Raw genomic sequence first — 20,820 nt, forward strand, 5'->3', positions numbered from 1 at the left:
GTGTGTGTGTGTGTGTGTGTGTGTGTGTGTGTGTGCTGTGCAGGTGTGTGTGTGTGCTGTGCAGGTGTGTGTGTGTGCTGTGCAGGTGTGTGCGTGCGTGTGTGCGTGCGTGAATGTCTCTGTCTATCTGGAGCACACGTGTCTGCCAGGAATGGGCTCTGTGTTATATTCAGGCTGAAGAGAGAGTTGAGAGGAGGGTGAGCACGCTGAACTAGTGTTGCCTCAGAGCCTTCTGGGAAGGCAAGGTGCACAGGGGGATCAGGGTCCTGTTCAATAGGCACCAAACGGAGGAGAACACACTGAAATAGGAAGAGGGACTTCCTGGGTCATATTCATTAGTGCACACCGTAGCAAACCATAGAAAATGGTATTCAGTTGCAAATTAGCGCTTCTTAAGTTCAGCTTGTCCCTAACCGTTTTGTTTTGTTTTCTTCCGTTTAGTTTCTAATGAAAATGTTTTTGCTACGCTGTGCACTAATGAATATGACCCTCACAGGGTTCTCAGATAGACGGACAGGATTCACGTGTTGCCCGGTTAGATCAGCTGTCAGAGGAGAGGAGAGGAGAGGGGAGGGCACCAGAGGAGAGGAGAGGAGAGGAGAGGGGACCAGAGGAGGGGAGACCAGAGGACAGGAGAGGAGAGGAGACCAGAGGAGAGGAGACCAGAGGAGAGGAGAGGAGACCAGAGGAGGGGGGGGAGAGGAAAGGGGAGGAGAGGGGAGGGGACCAGAGGAGGGGAGAGAGAGGGGAGGGGACCAGAGGAGAGGAGAGGGGACCAGAGGGAGGAGGAGAGGGGAGGGGACCAGAGGAGAGGAAAGGAGAGGACAGGGGACCAGAGGAGAGGAAATGAGAGGGGAGGGGACCAGAGGAGAGGAGAGGAGAGGGGACCAGAGGAGAGGAGAGGAGAGGAGAGGAGAGGAGAGGGGACCAGAGGAGAGGGGACCAGAGGATAGGGGACCAGAGGAGAGGGGACCAGAGGAGAGGAGAGGAGACCAGAGGAGAGGAGAGGAGAGGAGAGGGGACCAGAGGAGAGGGACCAGAGGAGAGGAGAGGGGACCAGAGAGGAGACCAGAGGAGAGGGACCAGAGGAGAGGAGAGGAGACCAGAGGAGAGAGGGGACCAGAGGAGAGGAGACCAGAGGAGAGGAGACCAGAGGAGAGGAGACCAGAGGAGAGGAGAGGGGAGGAGAGGAGAGGAGAGGAGAGGAGAGGAGAGGGGACCAGAGGAGAGGAGAGAGGAAAGGAGAGGACAGGGGACCAGAGGAGAGGGGAGGAGAGGGGACCAGAGGAGAGGAGAGGGGACGGGACCAGAGGAGACCAGAGGAGAGGAAAGGAGAGGAGAGGGACCAGAGGAGAGGAGAGGAAAGGGGACCAGAGGAGAGGAGACCAGAGGAGAGGAGGAGAGGAGAGGAGAGGAGAGAGAGGAGAGGAGAGGAGAGGAGAGGAGAGGAGAGGGAGAGGAGAGGAGAGGAGAGGAGAGGAGAGGAGAGGAGAGTGGACCAGAGGAGAGGAGAGGGAGAGGGAGAGGAGAGGAGAGGAGAGGGAGAGGAGAGGAGAGGAGAGGAGAGGAGAGGAGAGGAGAGGAGAGGGACCAGAGGAGAGGAGAAAGGGGACCAGAGGAGAGGAGACCAGAGGAGAGGAGAGAGAGGAGAGGAGAGAGGAGAGGAGAGGAGAGGAGAGGAGAGAGGGACCAGAGGAGAGGAGAGGGGACCAGAGGAGAGGAGAGGGGACCAGAGGAGAGGAGAGGGACCAGAGGAGAGGAGAGGAGAGGAGAGGGGACCAGAGGAGAGGAGAGGAAAGGAGAGGGGACCAGAGGAGGGGAGAGGAGACCAGAGGAGAGGAGACCAGAGGAGAGGAGAGGAAAGGAGAGGGGAGGGGACCAGAGGACAGGAGAGGGGACCAGAGGAGAGGAGAGGGGACGGGACCAGAGGAGACCAGAGGAGAGGAAAGGAGAGAAGAGGGGACCAGAGGAGAGAGAGAGGGGACCAGAGGAGAGGAAAGGAGAGGAGAGGGACCAGAGGAGAGGAAAGGAGAGGGGACCAGAGGAGAGGAGACCAGAGGAGAGGAGAGGAAAGGAGAGGAGAGGAGAGTGGACCAGAGGAGAGGAGAGGAAAGGAGAGGAGAGGGGACCAGAGGAGAGGAGATGAGAGGAGAGGAGAGGTGACCAGAGGAGAGGAGACCAGAGGAGAGGAGAGGGGACCAGAGGAGAGGGGAGGAGAGGGGACCAGAGGAGAGGAGAGGGGACGGGACCAGAGGAGACCAGAGGAGAGGAAAGGAGAGGAGAGGGGACCAGAGGAGAGGAGAGAGGGACCAGAGGAGAGGAAAGGAGAGGAGAGGAGAGGGGACCAGAGGAGAGGAGACCAGAGGAGAGGAGAGGAGAGGGGACCTGAGGGAGGAGAGGGGACCAGAGGAGAGGAGAGAGAGAGGAAAGGAGAGGGGACCAGAGGAGAGGAAAGGAGAGGGGACCAGAGGAGAGGAGAGGAGACCAGAGGAGAGGAAAGGAGAGGGGACCAGAGGAGAGGAGAGGAGACCAGAGGAGAGGAGACCAGAGGAGAGGAGAGGAGAGGGGACCAGAGGAAAGGAGAGGAGAGGGGACCAGAGGAGAGGAGAGGGGACCAGAGGAGAGGAGGGGGACCAGAGGAGAGGAGAGGGGACCAGAGGAGAGGAGAGGGGACCAGAGGAGAGGAGAGGAGACCAGAGGAGGGGAGAGGGGACCAGAGGAGAGGAGGGGGACCAGAGGAGAGGAGAGGGGACCAGATGAGAGGAGAGGGGACCAGAGGAGAGGAGAGGGGACCAGAGGAGAGGGGACCAGAGGAGAGGAGAGGGGACCAGAGGAGAGGAGAGGGGACCAGAGGAGAGGAGAGGAGAGGAGAGGAGAGGAGAGAGATGCATCTACATTTTGTTTTTAAATGCCTTTATGCCTTTATTATGTCATGCGCCGGCCACCGACGTCTGCACAACGTTTAACAACCTCAGTCTGACATCCAAAATGGCACCCTATTCCCTTGATATATGCCACTACAAACACTCTGAAGCATTAGTACTCCGTTCCAGGGTTAGCTCACCCCTCTACCACCCCCCCACCCCAACCCCCTCCAACCTTGCCACTACGAACACTCTGAAGCATTAGTACTCCGTTAGCTCACCCCTCTACCAGCCCCCCACCCCAACCCCCTCCAACCTTGCCACTACAAACACTCTGAAGCATTAGTACTCCGTTCCAGGGTTAGCTCACCCCTCTACCACCCCCCACCCCAACCCCCTCCAACCTTGCCACTACAAACACTCAGCATTAGTACTCCGTTAGCTCACCCTCTACCACCCCCCACCCCAACCCCCTCCAACCTTGCCACTACAAACACTCTGAAGCATTAGAGTACTCCGTTCCAGGGTTAGCTCACCCCTCTACCACCCCCCACCCCAACCCCCCTCCAACCTTGCCACTACAAACACTCAGCATTAGTACTCCGTTAGCTCACCCCTCTACCACCCCCCACCCCAACCCCCTCCAACCTTGCCACTACAAACACTCTGAAGCATTAGTACTCCGGTCCAGGGTTAGCTCACCCCTCTACCACCCCCCACCCCAACCCCCTCCAACCTTGCCACTACAAACACTCAGCATTAGTACTCCGGTCCAGGGTTAGCTCACCCCTCTACCACCCCCCACCCCCAACCCCCCCTCCAACCTTGCCACTACAAACACTCAGCATTAGTACTCCGTTAGCTCACCCCTCTACCACCCCCCACCCCAACCCCCTCCAACCTTGCCACTACAAACACTCTGAAGCATTAGTACTCCGTTCCAGGGTTAGCTCACCCCTCTACCACCCCCCACCCCAACCCCCTCCCAACCTTGCCACTACAAACACTCAGCATTAGTACTCCAGGGTTAGCTCACCCCTCTACCACCCCCCACCCCAACCCCCCTCCAACCTTGCCACTACAAACACTCTGAAGCATTAGTACTCCGGTCCAGGGTTAGCTCACCCCTCTACCACCCCCCACCCCAACCCCCTCCAACCTTGCCACTACAAACACTCAGCATTAGTACTCCGGTCCAGGGTTAGCTCACCCCTCTACCACCCCCACCCCCAACCCCCTCCAACCTTGCCACTACAAACACTCAGCATTAGTACTCCGTTAGCTCACCCCTCTACCACCCCCCACCCCAACCCCCTCCAACCTTGCCACTACAAACACTCAGCATTAGTACTCCGGTCCAGGGTTAGCTCACCCCTCTATCCCTCTACCCCCTCTACCCCCCCAACCCCCTCTAACCTTGCCACTACAAACACTCTGAAGCATTAGTACTCCGGTCCAGGGTTAGCTCACCCCTCTACCACCCCCCACTCCAACTCCCCCCTCCACCCTTGCCACTACAAACACTCTGAAGCATTAGTACTCCGTTAGCTCACCCCTCTACCACCCCCCACCCCAACCCCCTCCAACCTGGCCACTACAAACACTCAGCATTAGTACTCCGTTAGCTCAAGGCCCAAAGCAATCAAAGCTTCACATTAAAAACCTTCGTTCCTGACATTGACTAATGGGCTACATCCCAAATGGCTCCCTATATAGTCCACGCTTTTTCACCATAATCCCTATGGGCCCTGGTAAAAGAAGCAGTGCATTAAATAGGGAATAGGGTGCAGGTTGGGACGAAACCGCTGCTAGAAGAGCCTCGTCAGCAGATACCATGGTGCCAGTAAGCAGTTATTGAAAAAGGACCCCATTATCAAGGTTACTCAGCGTAGAGAGAGAGAACGAGGTAAATGATTGTCATTGGATTCCATCTGATGTTTTTTCTTTTCTTCAGTTGTCCTGATTGCTAGGTTAGGCTTTTCAGTTAGACATAACGTTGGAGAGTGGAGAACGAGTACAAATGTAGGCCCACTTTGATACTTGATACTTATCTGCTACTGCACCAAACGGAGGAGAACACACTGAAATAGGAAGAGGGACTTCCTGGGTCATGTTCATTAGTGCACACCGTAGCAAATAGTATTCCGTTGTAAATTAGCGCTTCTTAAGTTCAGGTTGTCCCTCCCTGTTTCGTTGTGTTTTCTTCCATTTAGTCTGAATGAATACGGGACCTCGACATCCGGCTGCCAAGTGGGTTGGTCTATACCCTCCATGGCTGCACGCCTGCCCAGTCATGTGAAATCCATAGATTAGGGCCTAATGAATTTATTTTAATCGACTGATTTCCTTATAAAACTGTGACCTCAGTATTTTAGAAATTGTTTCATGTTGCGTTTATATTTTTGCTAGACAACCATTTTCATATATTTCTATAGATTTTAAATTAGATTTGAGTCAAAACCGTAACTCGGCCACTAAGGAACATTCACTGTCTTCATGGTAAAGAACTCCAGTGTAGATTTGGCCTTGTGTTTTAAGTTATTGTCGTGCTGAAAGGTGAATTCATCTCCCTGTGTCTGGTGGAAAGAAGACTGAACCAGGTTTTCCTCTAGGATTTGCCTGTACTTAGTGACATTGTGTTTATTTTTTTTCATCCTGAAAAACGATTACAAGCATACCCATAACATGATGCAGCCACCACTATGCTTGAAAATATGGAGAGTGGCACTCATGTTCTGTGAAAATTCAATACATTACTAATACTTTGTATTCAGGACAGAAAGAGAATTGCTTTACGACATTTTGTGCAATAGTACTTTTGTACTTTAGTGCCTTGTTGCAAACAGGATGCACGTTTTGGCATATTTGTATTCTGTACAGGCTTCCTCCTTTTCACTCTGTCATTTTGTTTAGTATTGTGGAGTAACTACAATGTTGTTGATCCATCCTCAGTTTTCTCCCATCACAGCCATTAAACTCTGTAACTGTTTTAAAGTCACGATTGGCCTCATGGTGAAACCCCTGAGTGGTTTCCTTCCTCTCCTGCAACTGAGTTAGGAAGGACGCCTCTAACTTTGTAGTGACTAGGTGTATTGATACACCATCCAAAGTGTAATGAATAAGGTTGGCTTTTTACCCCAATTTACCCCAAAATTGGCCTGTGTTACATTTAGTCCCACTCTCCCCTATACACTCACAGCAAATTGGAAAGTGGTAACATGTTAACCATGCCACTGCTAAAAACTCTGGCTTTAAAATTATGCAGTTTGCGCATATTTAGGAGTTGTGAAATAACCAAAGTAGGAATGGAAAGCTGAGATCTACCTTTAAAAAAAAAACCATGGCCATTAAAACTGCAGTTTTCCCTGCGATTGGAAATGCACAACTTAAATGCACCTCGGGAGGAATATTTATCTTGCATAGAACACATGTAACAGTATAACAACAGTCACCCACGAAGCATCGTTACCCATCGCTCCACAAAAGCCGTGGCCCTTGCAGAGCAAGGGGAACTACTACTTCAAGGTCTCAGAGCAAGTGACGTCACCGATTGAAACGCTATTTAGACGGCACCACCGCTAACTAAGCTAGCCGTTTCACATCCGTTACACACACAACAACAAGCCGGCAAGGTAGATCAACTATTTATTAGAATATAGTCTGATTTCTCTGTTCATTACTCGTTTTGTTGGCAGAGGAAAAGTAAATTCTAGCATCTTCAAAGTGCGCCTCGGCAGAAATTATTTTTCATGTTCCATATTTACTTGCCGTGATGGCAATCATTTAGATGTTTGATGAGTCGGAAACACTGCTGTGCACAGTCCTGGGTTCCCTGAAAATCATAGCAAATCATTTCTTTGTCCTATGAAGTGTGAAAAACATTGGTATTGTTAGCCCTCATTTGCTCACCCATTATTTCTGAAGGTTAAATGTCAACCGAGACCAAGATGGTATAAATGTTATCCCAGGAGTCATTAGTGCGTAGAGAGGTATTGAATGGTTGGCTACAGTTCTAGCCTATTAGAGAAGACATACAGCTATCTGACCTTTTGTCTGCTCTATGTGGTTACCTGGCTATTAAGGCCTGGTTGAAAGGGTTGCACTGTCATTTACTCTCACCAGGCTGTGCTGTGCTCATGCTTGGCCAAACAGACACCACGGGAAAATAATGATAATACACTATAGTACTGAGAAGTGACATACATTTACTGATTCCCGATGAATTGAACCCATGACCTTCACGTTGCTAGTGACACAGTGTTTACCAATCGGACCACACCCATAATAATGACTTCTCTTTTCCCATGATTCCCCCTGGTCAGAAGTAGGTGAGATATGTCTAGAGGTCAGTCTTTATATTATTTATCTAGGCAAGTCAGTTAAGAACAAATTCTTATTTACAATGACGGCCTAGGAACAGTGGGTTAACTGCCTTGTTCAGGGGCAGAACGACAAATTGCTTTTTTTTTTACCTTGCTCTGGGATTCGATCTTGCAACCTTTTGGTTACTGGCCCAACGCTCTAACCACTAGGCTACCTGCCTCCCCAATCTCATAGTAGTCTGATCCACAACATGAATTAAAGGAATAGTTCACCTAAAATAAAGTCTTGTTTCTTCTGCACCGTGTATTAGTTACCGTTGTAGTGTGGACGCTGTTGTTCACTTGAACTAAAACAACTGTTAAATGTTTTTATAGTTACAGTTCTCATCCTTTGGTGTGGAGGGCCCTTTTCTTTTATAATGACTCTCCTCTTTCCGTGATTCCCCTGCAGATTAAAAGTGGTAAGAGTGAGAAGGAGGTGCAGCAGCTGCTTCTGAAGAGTGTCCAGTATCTGGAGCGTTACATGTACCTGATCCTCTTCAACAGCTACCTGCATCTGGAGAAGAAGAACTCCTGGCAACGATCCTTCACCACCTGGATGCAACAGGTTAGTGGGCCTCCCGTTCATTCACACAGCACAACTCACAGTGGAATAACAGCTGGCTAGAACGAAGAGACTCACAGTGGTATAACTTAAGGAGCCATACACTGGCCTAGAATAGAAGAGACTGGACTAGACTGGCCTAGAATAGAAGAGACTGGACTAGACTGGCCTAGAATAGAAGAGACTGGATGCAACAGGTTGGTGGGCCTCCCGTTCATTCACACAGCACAACTCACAGTACACTGGAATAGACTGGACTAGACTGGCCTAGAATAGAAGAGACTGGATGCAACAGGTTGGTGGGCCTCTCGTTCATTCACACAGCACAACTCACAGAGGAATAACGTAGCAGTACAATGGCCTAGAATAGAAGTAGAAGAGACTGGACTAGACTGGCCTAAAATAGAAGAGACTGGGTACAACAGGTTAGTGGGACTCCCGTTCATTCACACAGCACAACTCACAGAGGAATAACGTAGCAGTACACTGGCCTAGAATAGAAGAGACTGGACTAGACTGGCCTAAAATAGAAGAGACTGGGTACAACAGGTTAGTGGGCCTCCCGTTCATTCACACAGCACAACTCACAGTGGAATAATATAGAATAAAATAGAATAGAAGAGACTGGGCTGGAATAGAATATATCTTCATTGGGTTGGCCTTCCATTCACACAGCAGAACAGTAGAAACACTGATCCAATAGTCAATTCTGACCCAGAATGAGGCTATATAATTACATTCATCATTACTACAGTGCTGGGGTGAATTATAGTTCATTTCAGTCAATTCAGGAACTAAACTGAAATATCAATTCCAAATACATTTTCTCCCATTTTGCTTTTCCATGGGGAAAAAAAGATGCTTTTCAATTAGGAAAATTGCTTTTCAAACAAGAAAATTGCATTTCAATGAGGGAAAATTCAACGTAATTGCCCTTAACCCAGTCACATTCATTAACTAAATAGGTGAATTAAATTTACTTTTATCTTGTTTTTAAAAAAATAAGATATGATCCAACATCAACGACCAGTTATTACTGTTTTTGTATTATGTTGTATTCTTATATCCAGTTGTCAGATGTCCTCGTTTCGGTTTCTTTGACCTCTACCGGTCCAATGAAATCTCAGAATAATGCTGCTGTGGCTTATGAAGGAAAAGGCCCCCGTCAGCCCTTTTCTGTGCAGTGAGGAAACGTGTGGCAGGTTTCCAGACCCAGGCGATCTGATATCTGATCCACGGCACATACAACCAACCCCCCTCTGCACCCCTCGCTCCTCCTCACAGACTGACACATTCATCAATTCCAGCAGCTTCATACAAGGCCAGCTGAGAATCAATTCCAGCAGCTTCATACAAGGCCAGCTGAGAATCAATTCCAGCAGCTTCATACAAGGCCAGCTGAGAATCAATTCCAGCAGCTTCATACAAGGCCAGCTGAGAATCAATTCCAGCAGCTTCATACAAGGCCAGCTGAGAATCAATTCCAGCAGCTTCATACAAGGCCAGCTGAGAATCAATTCCAGCAGCTTCAGACAAGGCCAGCTGAGAATCAATTCCAGCAGCTTCATACAAGGCCAGCTGAGAATCAATTCCAGCAGCTTCATGCAAGGCCAGCTGAGAATCAATTCCAGCAGCTTCATGCAAGGCCAGCTGAGAATCAATCAACTATTCAGAAAATGGAGCTGAGGACCTTCATTCTATTCACAAGTGTGGAGAAAGCAACAGGTTGTATCCCAAATAGCTTAAACCTAAACTAGGGCTGAAGGAAGAGGCTGAGGAATGGTAAACTAGGGCTGAAGGAAGAGGCTGAGGAATGGTAAACTAGGACTGAAGGAAGAGGCTGAGGATTGGTAAACTAGGACTGAAGGAAGAGGCTGAGGAATGGTAAACTAGGACTGAAGGAAGAGGCTGAGGATTGGTAAACTAGGACTGAAGGAAGAGGCTGAGGATTGGTAAACTAGGACTGAAGGAAGAGGCTGAGGATTGGTAAACTAGGACTGAAGGAAGAGGCTGAGGATTGGTAAACTAGGACTGAAGGAAGAGGCTGAGGATTGGTAAACTAGGACTGAAGGAAGAGGCTGAGGATTGGTAAACTAGGACTGAAGGAAGAGGCTGAGGATTGGTAAACTAGGACTGAAGGAAGAGGCTGAGGATTGGTAAACTAGGGCTGAAGGAAGAGGCTGGGGAATGGTAAACTAGGGCTGAAGGAAGAGGCTGAGGAATGGTAAACTAGGGCTGAAGGAAGAGGCTGAGGAATGGTAAACTAGGGCTGAAGGAAGAAGGGCTGAGGAATGGTAAACTAGGGCTGAAGGAAGAGGCTAAGCTAAGGCTGAGGGGGAATGGTAAACAAGAAATAGGGCTGAGAAGGAAGAGGTCCTATTTGGCTAATGGTGAAAAACTGATTGGGCTGAAGGAACATGTTGATTGGCTAATGCCTTGAAACGCAACATGTTGATTGGCTAAACTAGGGCTGAAGGAAGAACATGTTGAATGGTAAATGGCTGAAAGGAAGACTGTTGATTGGCTAAATGGGCTGAAAAGAGGACATGTTGATTGGCTAATGCCTGAAGGAAGAGGCTGAGGAATGGTAAACTAGGGCTGAAAGAAAGGCGTAACATGTTGATTGGTAAACCTTGAAAGAAACATGTTGATTGGCTAATGCATACTGAAAGCAAATGTTGTTTGGCTAATGCCTTGAAACATGTTGATTGGCTAATGCCTTGAAACGCAACATGTTGATTGGCTAATGCCTTGAAACGCAACATGTTGATTGGCTAATGCCTTGAAACGGGACATGTTTCACAGAATCGATGGAAAACAGAAGTGCCCATGTGAATTCATATCCTTCAGCCGTGGAGAGATACTCTTTCAGACTGTGCCATACATTAAAATGGTTTGATAAGTGCTTGTGCGTGTGTGTTTATGCAACAGAATATTCAACACTTATGCAAAGGCAATATGTTTGCTGTAGATAAGAACTAGATGAAAACATCAGTCCATCTCTGATAGCCAGCCCTGCATTCACACATTCCATAATGATATAAGCCATGGTGGTCTGCTGATTGTTACTGTCCTATAGGACCAGTCTGAGGGAAGCTGTTACTGTACTATAGGACCAGTCTGAGGGAAGCTGTTACTGTCCTATAGGACCAGTCTGAGGGAAGCTGCTGTTACTGTCCTATAGGACCAGTCTGAGGAAGCTGTTACTGTCCTATAGGACCAGTCTGAGGGAAGCTGTTACTGTACTATAGGACCAGTCTGAGGGAAGACCAGTCTGACTGTTACTGTCCTATAGGACCAGTCTGAGGGAAGCTGACTGTTACTGTCCTATAGGACCAGTCTGGGGAAGCTGTTACTGTACTATAGGACCAGTCTGAGGGAAGCTGTTACTGTCCTATAGGACCAGTCTGAGGGAAGCTGTTACTGTACTATAGGACCAGTCTGAGGGAAGCTGTTACTGTACTATAGGACCAGTCTGAGGGAAGCTGACTGTTACTGTACTATAGGACCAGTCTGGGGGAAGCTGTTACTGTACTATAGGACCAGTCTGGGGGAAGCTGTTACTGTCCTATAGGACCAGTCTGAGGGAAGCTGTTACTGTACTATAGGACCAGTCTGAGGGAAGCTGACTGTTACTGTACTATAGGACCAGTCTGGGGGAAGCTGTTACTGTCCTATAGGACCAGTCTGAGGGAAGCTGTTACTGTCCTATAGGACCAGTCTGAGGGAAGCTGACTGTTACTGTCCTATAGGACCAGTCTGAGGGAAGCTGTTACTGTACTATAGGACCAGTCTGAGGGAAGCTGTTACTGTACTATAGGACCAGTCTGAGGGAAGCTGTTACTGTACTATAGGACCAGTCTGAGGGAAGCTGTTACTGTACTATAGGACCAGTCTGAGGGAAGCTGTTACTGTCCTATAGGACCAGTCTGAGGGAAGCTGTTACTGTACTATAGGACCAGTCTGAGGGAAGCTGACTGTTACTGTCCTATAGGACCAGTCTGAGGGAAGCTGTTACTGTACTATAGGACCAGTCTGAGGGAAGTGCTGAACCTAATATGAGGAAGCTTTGCATTAAGGCAATCATTTCATTTTCACTCCAGCCCAATCAATGTCAGGCTTATCAATTCCTGAATCCCAAATTCACCCTACCCCCCTTTTTATAGTGCACTGCTTTTGTACAAAGTAGTCCACTATAAAGAATGAAAAGTCAGTCCACTATAAAGGGAATAGATGGCCGTTTGGGACACGGTCAGGCTGGTCAGGTTTGAAAGTGTCTGTGTCTGTTTAGAGGGAATAGTGTTAGTGTTCTGAGGGAATAGGGGGGGCTGTTTTAGAGGGAATAGGGGGTGTTTGTAGTGTTCTAGAGGGAATAGGGGGCTGGGGCTGTTTGTAGTGTTCTAGAGGGAATAGGGGCTGTTTGTAGTGTTCTAGAGGGAATAGGGGGCTGTTTGTAGTGTTCTAGAGGGAATAGGGGGCTGTTTGTAGTGTTCTAGAGGGAAGGGGCTGTTTGTAGTTCTAAAGAGGGCTGTTTGGGACACGGTCAGGTTTTGAAAGTTTGTAGTGTTCTAGAGGCCATTTGGAGGAGGCAGAGTAAAACATGACATATTGATTCATCTACAGTTCCAATATGTTAACACTAAGACGGCTGGTTTTGCTGTACGGTTGCTACGACTACCCTGCCTCTGTATGCATCCCAAATGGCACCCTAGTACCATAGGGCTCTGGTCAAACGTAGTGCACTGTATCCTGGGGCGGCAGGTAGCCTAGTGGTTAGAGCATTGGGCCAGTAATCGAAAGGTTGCTAGATCGAATTCCTGAGCTGACAAGGTAAAAATCTGTCGTTCTGCCCCTGAACAAGGCAGTTAACCCACTGTTCCTAGGCTGTCATTGAGAATAAGAATTTGTTCTTAACTGACTTTTACATTTTTTTCATTTCACCTTTATTTCACCTTTATTCAACCTTTATTTAACCAGAACAAGTTGTCCTTTACAACTGCGACCTGGCCAAGATAAAGCAAAGGAGTGCGACACAAACAACAACACAGTGTTACATGGAATAGACAAGCGTACATTCAATAACACAACAGAAAAACATCTATATACAGTGTTTGCAAATGAGGTAAGATTAGGGAGGTAAGGCAATAAATAGGCCGTAGTGGCAAAGTAATTACAATTTAGCAATTAAACACTTGAGTGATAGATGTGCAGAAGATGAATGTGCAAGTAGAGATACTGGGGAGCAGAGGCAAAAAAAAAAAAAAAATAAAAACAATCTGGGGATGAGGTAGTTGGATGGGCTATAAACAGATTTAACTAGACTTGCCTAGTTAAATAAGTCAGGTTCCATATAGGCTGAAGACGCACATGAATCTACCATTACAATATGTTAGACTAAGATCGGTGATTTAGTCGTATTACTGTCCTTACCTTCACCAACCTCCTGTTATAAACAATATGTTAGACTAAGATCGGTGATTTAGTCTTATTACTGTCCTTACCTTCACCATCCTCCTGTTATAAAATATGTTAGACTAAGATCGGTGATTTAGTCTTATTACTGTCCTTACCTTCACCATCCTCCTGTTATAAACAATATGTTAGACTAAGATCAGTGATTTAGTCGTATTACTGTCCTTACCTTCACCATCCTCCTGTTATAAACAATATGTTAGACTAAGATCGGTGATTTAGTCTTATTACTGTCCTTACCTTCACCATCCTCCTGTTATAAACAATATGTTAGACTAAGATCGGTGATTTAGTCATATTACTGTCCTTACCTTAACCATCCTCCTGTTATAAACAATATGTTAGACTAAGATCGGTGATTTAGTCTTATTACTGTCCTTACCTTCACCATCCTCCTGTTATAAACAATATGTTAGACTAAGATCGGTGATTTAGTCTTATTACTGTCCTTACCTTCACCATCCTCCTGTTATAAACAATATGTTAGACTAAGATCGGTGATTTAGTCTTATTACTGTCCTTACCTTCACCATCCTCCTGTTATAAACAATGTTAGACTAAGATCGGTGATTTAGTCTGTTATAAACAATATTACTGTCCTTACCTTCACCATCCTCCTGTTATAAACAATATGTTAGACTAAGATCGGTGATTTAGTCTTATTACTGTCCTTACCTTCACCATCCTCCTGTTATAAACAATATGTTAGACTAAGATCGGTGATTTAGTCGTATTACTGTCCTTACCTTCACCATCCTCCTGTTATAAACAATATGTTAGACTAAGATCGGTGATTTAGTCTTATTACTGTCCTTACCTTCACCATCCTCCTGTTATAAACAATATGTTAGACTAAGATCGGTGATTTAGTCGTATTACTGTCCTTACCTTCACCATCCTCCTGTTATAAACAATATGTTAGACTAAGATCGGTGATTTAGTCGTATTACTGTCCTTACCTTCACCATCCTCCTGTTATAAACAATATGTTAGACTAAGATCGGTGATTTAGTCGTATTACTGTCCTTACCTTCACCATCCTCCTGTTATAAACAATATGTTAGACTAAGATCGGTGATTTAGTCTTATTACTGTCCTTACCTTCACCATCCTCCTGTTATAAACAATATGTTAGACTAAGATCGGTGATTTAGTCTTATTACTGTCCTTACCTTCACCATCCTCCTGTTATAAACAATATGTTAGACTAAGATCGGTGATTTAGTCGTATTACTGTCCTTACCTTCACCATCCTCCTGTTATAAACAATATGTTAGACTAAGATCGGTGATTTAGTCGTATTACTGTCCTTACCTTCACCATCCTCCTGTTATAAACAATATGTTAGACTAAGATCGGTGATTTAGTCGTATTACTGTCCTTACCTTCACCATCCTCCTGTTATAAACAATATGTTAGACTAAGATCGGTGATTTAGTCGTATTACTGTCCTTACCTTCACCATCCTCCTGTTATAAACAATATGTTAGACTAAGATCGGTGATTTAGTCGTATTACTGTCCTTACCTTCACCATCCTCCTGTTATAAACAATATGTTAGACTAAGATCGGTGATTTAGTCGTATTACTGTCCTTACCTTCACCATCCTCCTGTTATAAACAATATGTTAGACTAAGATCGGTGATTTAGTCGTATTACTGTCCTTACCTTCACCATCCTCCTGTTATAAACAATATGTTAGACTAAGATCGGTGATTTAGTCGTATTACTGTCCTTACCTTCACCATCCTCCTGTTATAAACAATATGTTAGACTAAGATCGGTGATTTAGTCGTATTACTGTCCTTACCTTCACCATCCTCCTGTTATAAACAATATGTTAGACTAAGATCGGTGATTTAGTCGTATTACTGTCCTTACCTTCACCATCCTCCTGTTATAAACAATATGTTAGACTAAGATCGGTGATTTAGTCTTATTACTGTCCTTACCTTCACCATCCTCCTGTTATAAACAATATGTTAGACTAAGATCGGTGATTTAGTCGTATTACTGTCCTTACCTTCACCATCCTCCTGTTATAAACAATATGTTAGACTAAGATCGGTGATTTAGTCGTATTACTGTCCTTACCTTCACCATCCTCCTGTTATAAACAATATGTTAGACTAAGATCGGTGATTTAGTCTTATTACTGTCCTTACCTTCACCATCCTCCTGTTATAAACAATATGTTAGACTAAGATCGGTGATTTAGTCGTATTACTGTCCTTACCTTCACCATCCTCCTGTTATAAACAATATGTTAGACTAAGATCGGTGATTTAGTCGTATTACTGTCCTTACCTTCACCATCCTCCTGTTATAAACAATATGTTAGACTAAGATCGGTGATTTAGTCCGTATTACTGTCCTTACCTTCACCATCCTCCTGTTATAAACAATATGTTAGACTAAGATCGGTGATTTAGTCGTATTACTGTCCTTACCTTCACCATCCTCCTGTTATAAACAATATGTTAGACTAAGATCGGTGATTTAGTCGTATTACTGTCCTTACCTTCACCATCCTCCTGTTATAAACAATATGTTAGACTAAGATCGGTGATTTAGTCTTATTACTGTCCTTACCTTCACCATCCTCCTGTTATAAACAATATGTTAGACTAAGATCGGTGATTTAGTCGTATTACTGTCCTTACCTTCACCATCCTCCTGTTATAAACAATATGTTAGACTAAGATCGGTGATTTAGTCGTATTACTGTCCTTACCTTCACCATCCTCCTGTTATAAACAATATGTTAGACTAAGATCGGTGATTTAGTCTTATTACTGTCCTTACCTTCACCATCCTCCTGTTATAAACAATTTATGTTAGTTATAAACTAAGATCGGTGATTTAGTCTTATTACTGTCCTTACCTTCACCATCCTCCTGTTATAAACAATATGTTAGACTAAGATCGGTGATTTAGTCGTATTACTGTCCTTACCTTCACCATCCTCCTGTTATAAACAATATGTTAGACTAAGATCGGTGATTTAGTCGTATTACTGTCCTTACCTTCACCATCCTCCTGTTATAAACAATATGTTAGACTAAGATCGGTGATTTCGGTGATTTAAGAGATTTCGTATTACTGTCCTTACCTTCACCATCCTCCTGTTATAAACAATATGTTAGACTAAGATCGGTGATTTAGTCGTATTACTGTCCTTACCTTCACCATCCTCCTGTTATAAACAATATGTTAGACTAAGATCAGTGATTTAGTCGTATTACTGTCCTTACCTTCACCATCCTCCTGTTATAAACAATATGTTAGACTAAGATCGGTGATTTAGTCGTATTACTGTCCTTACCTTCACCATCCTCCTGTTATAAACAATATGTTAGACTAAGATCGGTGATTTAGTCTTATTACTGTCCTTACCTTCACCATCCTCCTGTTATAAACAATATGTTAGACTAAGATCGGTGATTTAGTCTGTCCTTATTACTGTCCTTACCTTCACCATCCTCCTGTTATAAACAATATGTTAGACTAAGATCGGTGATTTAGTCGTATTACTGTCCTTACCTTCACCATCCTCCTGTTATAAACAATATGTTAGACTAAGATCGGTGATTTAGTCCTGTTATAAACAATATGTTAGACTAAGATCCTTACCTTCACCATCCTCCTGTTATAAACAATATGTTAGACTAAGATCGGTGATTTAGTCGTATTACTGTCCTTACCTTCACCATCCTCCTGTTATAAACAATATGTTAGACTAAGATCGGTGATTTAGTCGTATTACTGTCCTTACCTTCACCATCCTCCTGTTATAAACAATATGTTAGACTAAGATCGGTGATTTAGTCGTATTACTGTCCTTACCTTCACCATCCTCCTGTTATAAACAATATGTTAGACTAAGATCGGTGATTTAGTATTACTGTCCTTACCTTCACCATCCTCCTGTTATAAACAATATGTTAGACTAAGATCGGTGATTTAGTCGTATTACTGTCCTTACCTTCACCATCCTCCTGTTATAAACAATATGTTAGACTAAGATCGGTGATTTAGTCGTATTACTGTCCTTACCTTCACCATCCTCCTGTTATAAACAATATGTTAGACTAAGATCGTTATAAACAATATGTTAGACTAAGATCGGTGATTTAGTCTATTACTGTCCTTACCTTCACCATCCTCCTGTTATAAACAATATGTTAGACTAAGATCGGTGATTTAGTCGTATTACTGTCCTTACCTTCACCATCCTCCTGTTATAAACAATATGTTAGACTAAGATCGGTGATTTAGTCGTATTACTGTCCTTACCTTCACCATCCTCCTGTTATAAACAATATGTTAGACTAAGATCGGTGATTTAGTCGTATTACTGTCCTTACCTTCACCATCCTCCTGTTATAAACAATATGTTAGACTAAGATCGGTGATTTAGTCGTATTACTGTCCTTACCTTCACCATCCTCCTGTTATAAACAATATGTTAGACTAAGATCGGTGATTTAGTATAAACAATATTACTGTCCTTACCTTCACCATCCTCCTGTTATAAACAATATGTTAGACTAAGATCGGTGATTTAGTCGTATTACTGTCCTTACCTTCACCATCCTCCTGTTATAAACAATATGTTAGACTAAGATCGGTGATTTAGTCGTATTACTGTCCTTACCTTCACCATCCTCCTGTTATAAACAATATGTTAGACTAAGATCGGTGATTTAGTCGTATTACTGTCCTTACCTTCACCATCCTCCTGTTATAAACAATATGTTAGACTAAGATCGGTGATTTAGTCGTATTACTGTCCTTACCTTCACCATCCTCCTGTTATAAACAATATGTTAGACTAAGATCGGTGATTTAGTCGTATTACTGTCCTTACCTTCACCATCCTCCTGTTATAAACAATATGTTAGACTAAGATCGGTGATTTAGTCTTATTACTGTCCTTACCTTCACCATCCTCCTGTTATAAACAATATGTTAGACTAAGATCGGTGATTTAGTCGTATTACTGTCCTTACCTTCACCATCCTCCTGTTATAAACAATATGTTAGACTAAGATCGGTGATTTAGTCGTATTACTGTCCTTACCTTCACCATCCTCCTGTTATAAACAATATGTTAGACTAAGATCGGTGATTTAGTCTTATTACTGTCCTTACCTTCACCATCCTCCTGTTATAAACAATATGTTCTAAGACCATCCTCCTACCTTCACCATCCTCCTGTTATAAACAATATGTTAGACTAAGATCGGTGATTTAGTCTTATTACTGTCCTTACCTTCACCATCCTCCTGTTATAAACAATATGTTAGACTAAGATCGGTGATTTAGTCTTATTACTGTCCTTACCTTCACCATCCTCCTGTTATAAACAATATGTTAGACTAAGATCGGTGATTTAGTCGTATTACTGTCCTTACCTTCACCATCCTCCTGTTATAAACAATATGTTAGACTAAGATCGGTGATTTAGTCGTATTACTGTCCTTACCTTCACCATCCTCCTGTTATAAACAATATGTTAGACTAAGATCGGTGATTTAGTCGTATTACTGTCCTTACCTTCACCATCCTCCTGTTATAAACAATATGTTAGACTAAGATCGGTGATTTAGTCTTATTACTGTCCTTACCTTCACCATCCTCCTGTTATAAACAATATGTTAGACTAAGATCGGTGATTTAGTCGTATTACTGTCCTAGACTGTCCTTACCTTCACCATCCTCCTGTTATAAACAATATGTTAGACTAAGATCGGTGATTTAGTCGTATTACTGTCCTTACCTTCACCATCCTCCTGTTATAAACAATATGTTAGACTAAGATCGGTGATTTATACTGTCCTTACCTTCACCATCCTCCTGTTATAAACAATATGATTAGACTAAGATCGGTGATTTAGTCGTATTACTGTCCTTACCTTCACCATCCTCCTGTTATAAACAATATGTTAGACTAAGATCGGTGATTTAGTCTTATTACTGTCCTTACCTTCACCATCCTCCTGTTATAAACAATATGTTAGACTAAGATCGGTGATTTAGTCGTATTACTGTCCTTACCTTCACCATCCTCCTGTTATAAACAATATGTTAGACTAAGATGGGTGATTTAGTCGTATTACTGTCCTTACCTTCACCATCCTCCTGTTATAAACAATATGTTAGACTAAGATGGGTGATTTAGTCGTATTACTGTCCTTACCTTCACCATCCTCCTGTTATAAACAATATGTTAGACTAAGATCGGTGATTTAGTCGTATTACTGTCCTTACCTTCACCATCCTCCTGTTATAAACAATATGTTAGACTAAGATGGGTGATTTAGTCGTATTTACTGTCCTTACCTTCACCATCCTCCTGTTATAAACAATATGTTAGACTAAGATCGGTGATTTAGTGTATTACTGTCCTTACCTTCACCATCCTCCTGTTATAAACAATATGTTAGACTAAGATCGGTGATTTAGTCGTATTACTGTCCTTACCTTCACCATCCTCCTGTTATAAACAATATGTTAGACTAAGATCGGTGATTTAGTCGTTATAAACAATATGTTATTACTTCACCATCCTCCTGTTATGTCCTTACCTTCACCATCCTCCTGTTATAAACAATATGTTAGACTAAGATCGGTGATTTAGTCGTATTACTGTCCTTACCTTCACCATCCTCCTGTTATAAACAATATGTTAGACTAAGATCGGTGATTTAGTCGTATTACTGTCCTTACCTTCACCATCCTCCTGTTATAAACAGTGGAGCAGCAATAACAACCCAAAAGGGGTCCAACTTTAAAACATCCTAATGTTAATATGACCGTACACATTGCTCTGTTCTCCGACCCCTGTTCCTCCTGTCCCTGAGCTGGAATAAACCGATTTGAACAGATCCTTCGTTCCACTATAAAAACATTGAATTCCAAAAATAGACCGGAACAATTGCTAATGAAAACAGTTGTTGAATACAGAAATATGTGAGGTCGGTGGTTCGCTCAGTCGGTTGGGGCGATATCCTTCCTGTTATGATTAGGTGGAAGATAGACTTGAGTTAACAAAACATTAGGAACACCTTCCTGATATTGAGCTGAACCCCTTTTGCTAACTTTTGAGTCTGGATCCCGCGATGCAGTTGGCAGCAGTTGCTGGGACTACTACTCTCTGTCCAGGGAACCTACCGACCAAGGCCGGGTCTGAGGAGGTATTTGGCGTAGCAGCTAGCTATCAAGTTGGCAGGGTTTTCTTGAGTGCTTGAACGCAGCTCGCGACAAGGTTAGCCATTGTGGCTGGGACCGCTGATTGTCCCGGGTTTGTGACTGTCTAGATCCCTGCTGTTTGTTGTTGTTTTCAATCTTCTCTGTGACCTGCCCTGTCTGGAACTGTGAGGAGTAACAGTGTAACCTACGTTGATAGCTACCATGACAAAGACCAAAACCGTCAGGAGTACCATTGAGGACAGTGGTGTCTTATAATGGTGATCTTATAATTGAACAAAAATAGTTCTACAAGCAGTTGTTACCATGACAAGAAAATAGCTTCAAGTGTTTTGTCCAAATACT

The 20,820-nt window shown here is 44.2% G+C and overlaps 1 protein-coding gene across 1 annotated transcript in view; it reads left to right on the forward strand.

Moving 5' to 3' along the window:
- The window catches only part of LOC121843938 (paladin-like), a gene marked incomplete at its 5' end in the record, with an annotated part of 50,128 nt that extends 42,275 nt beyond the window's left edge, over window positions 1–7,853 (forward strand). The window contains 1 exon segment of the mRNA XM_042313829.1: window positions 7,638–7,853. Within this exon segment, the coding sequence (XP_042169763.1) occupies window positions 7,638–7,853 (216 nt within the window).
- Between the last annotated feature and the right edge of the window lie 12,967 nt (window positions 7,854–20,820).

This window comes from Oncorhynchus tshawytscha, unplaced genomic scaffold (genome assembly GCF_018296145.1).
Source record: "Oncorhynchus tshawytscha isolate Ot180627B unplaced genomic scaffold, Otsh_v2.0 Un_contig_10590_pilon_pilon, whole genome shotgun sequence".
In the NCBI taxonomy this organism is placed as follows: domain Eukaryota; kingdom Metazoa; phylum Chordata; class Actinopteri; order Salmoniformes; family Salmonidae; genus Oncorhynchus; species Oncorhynchus tshawytscha.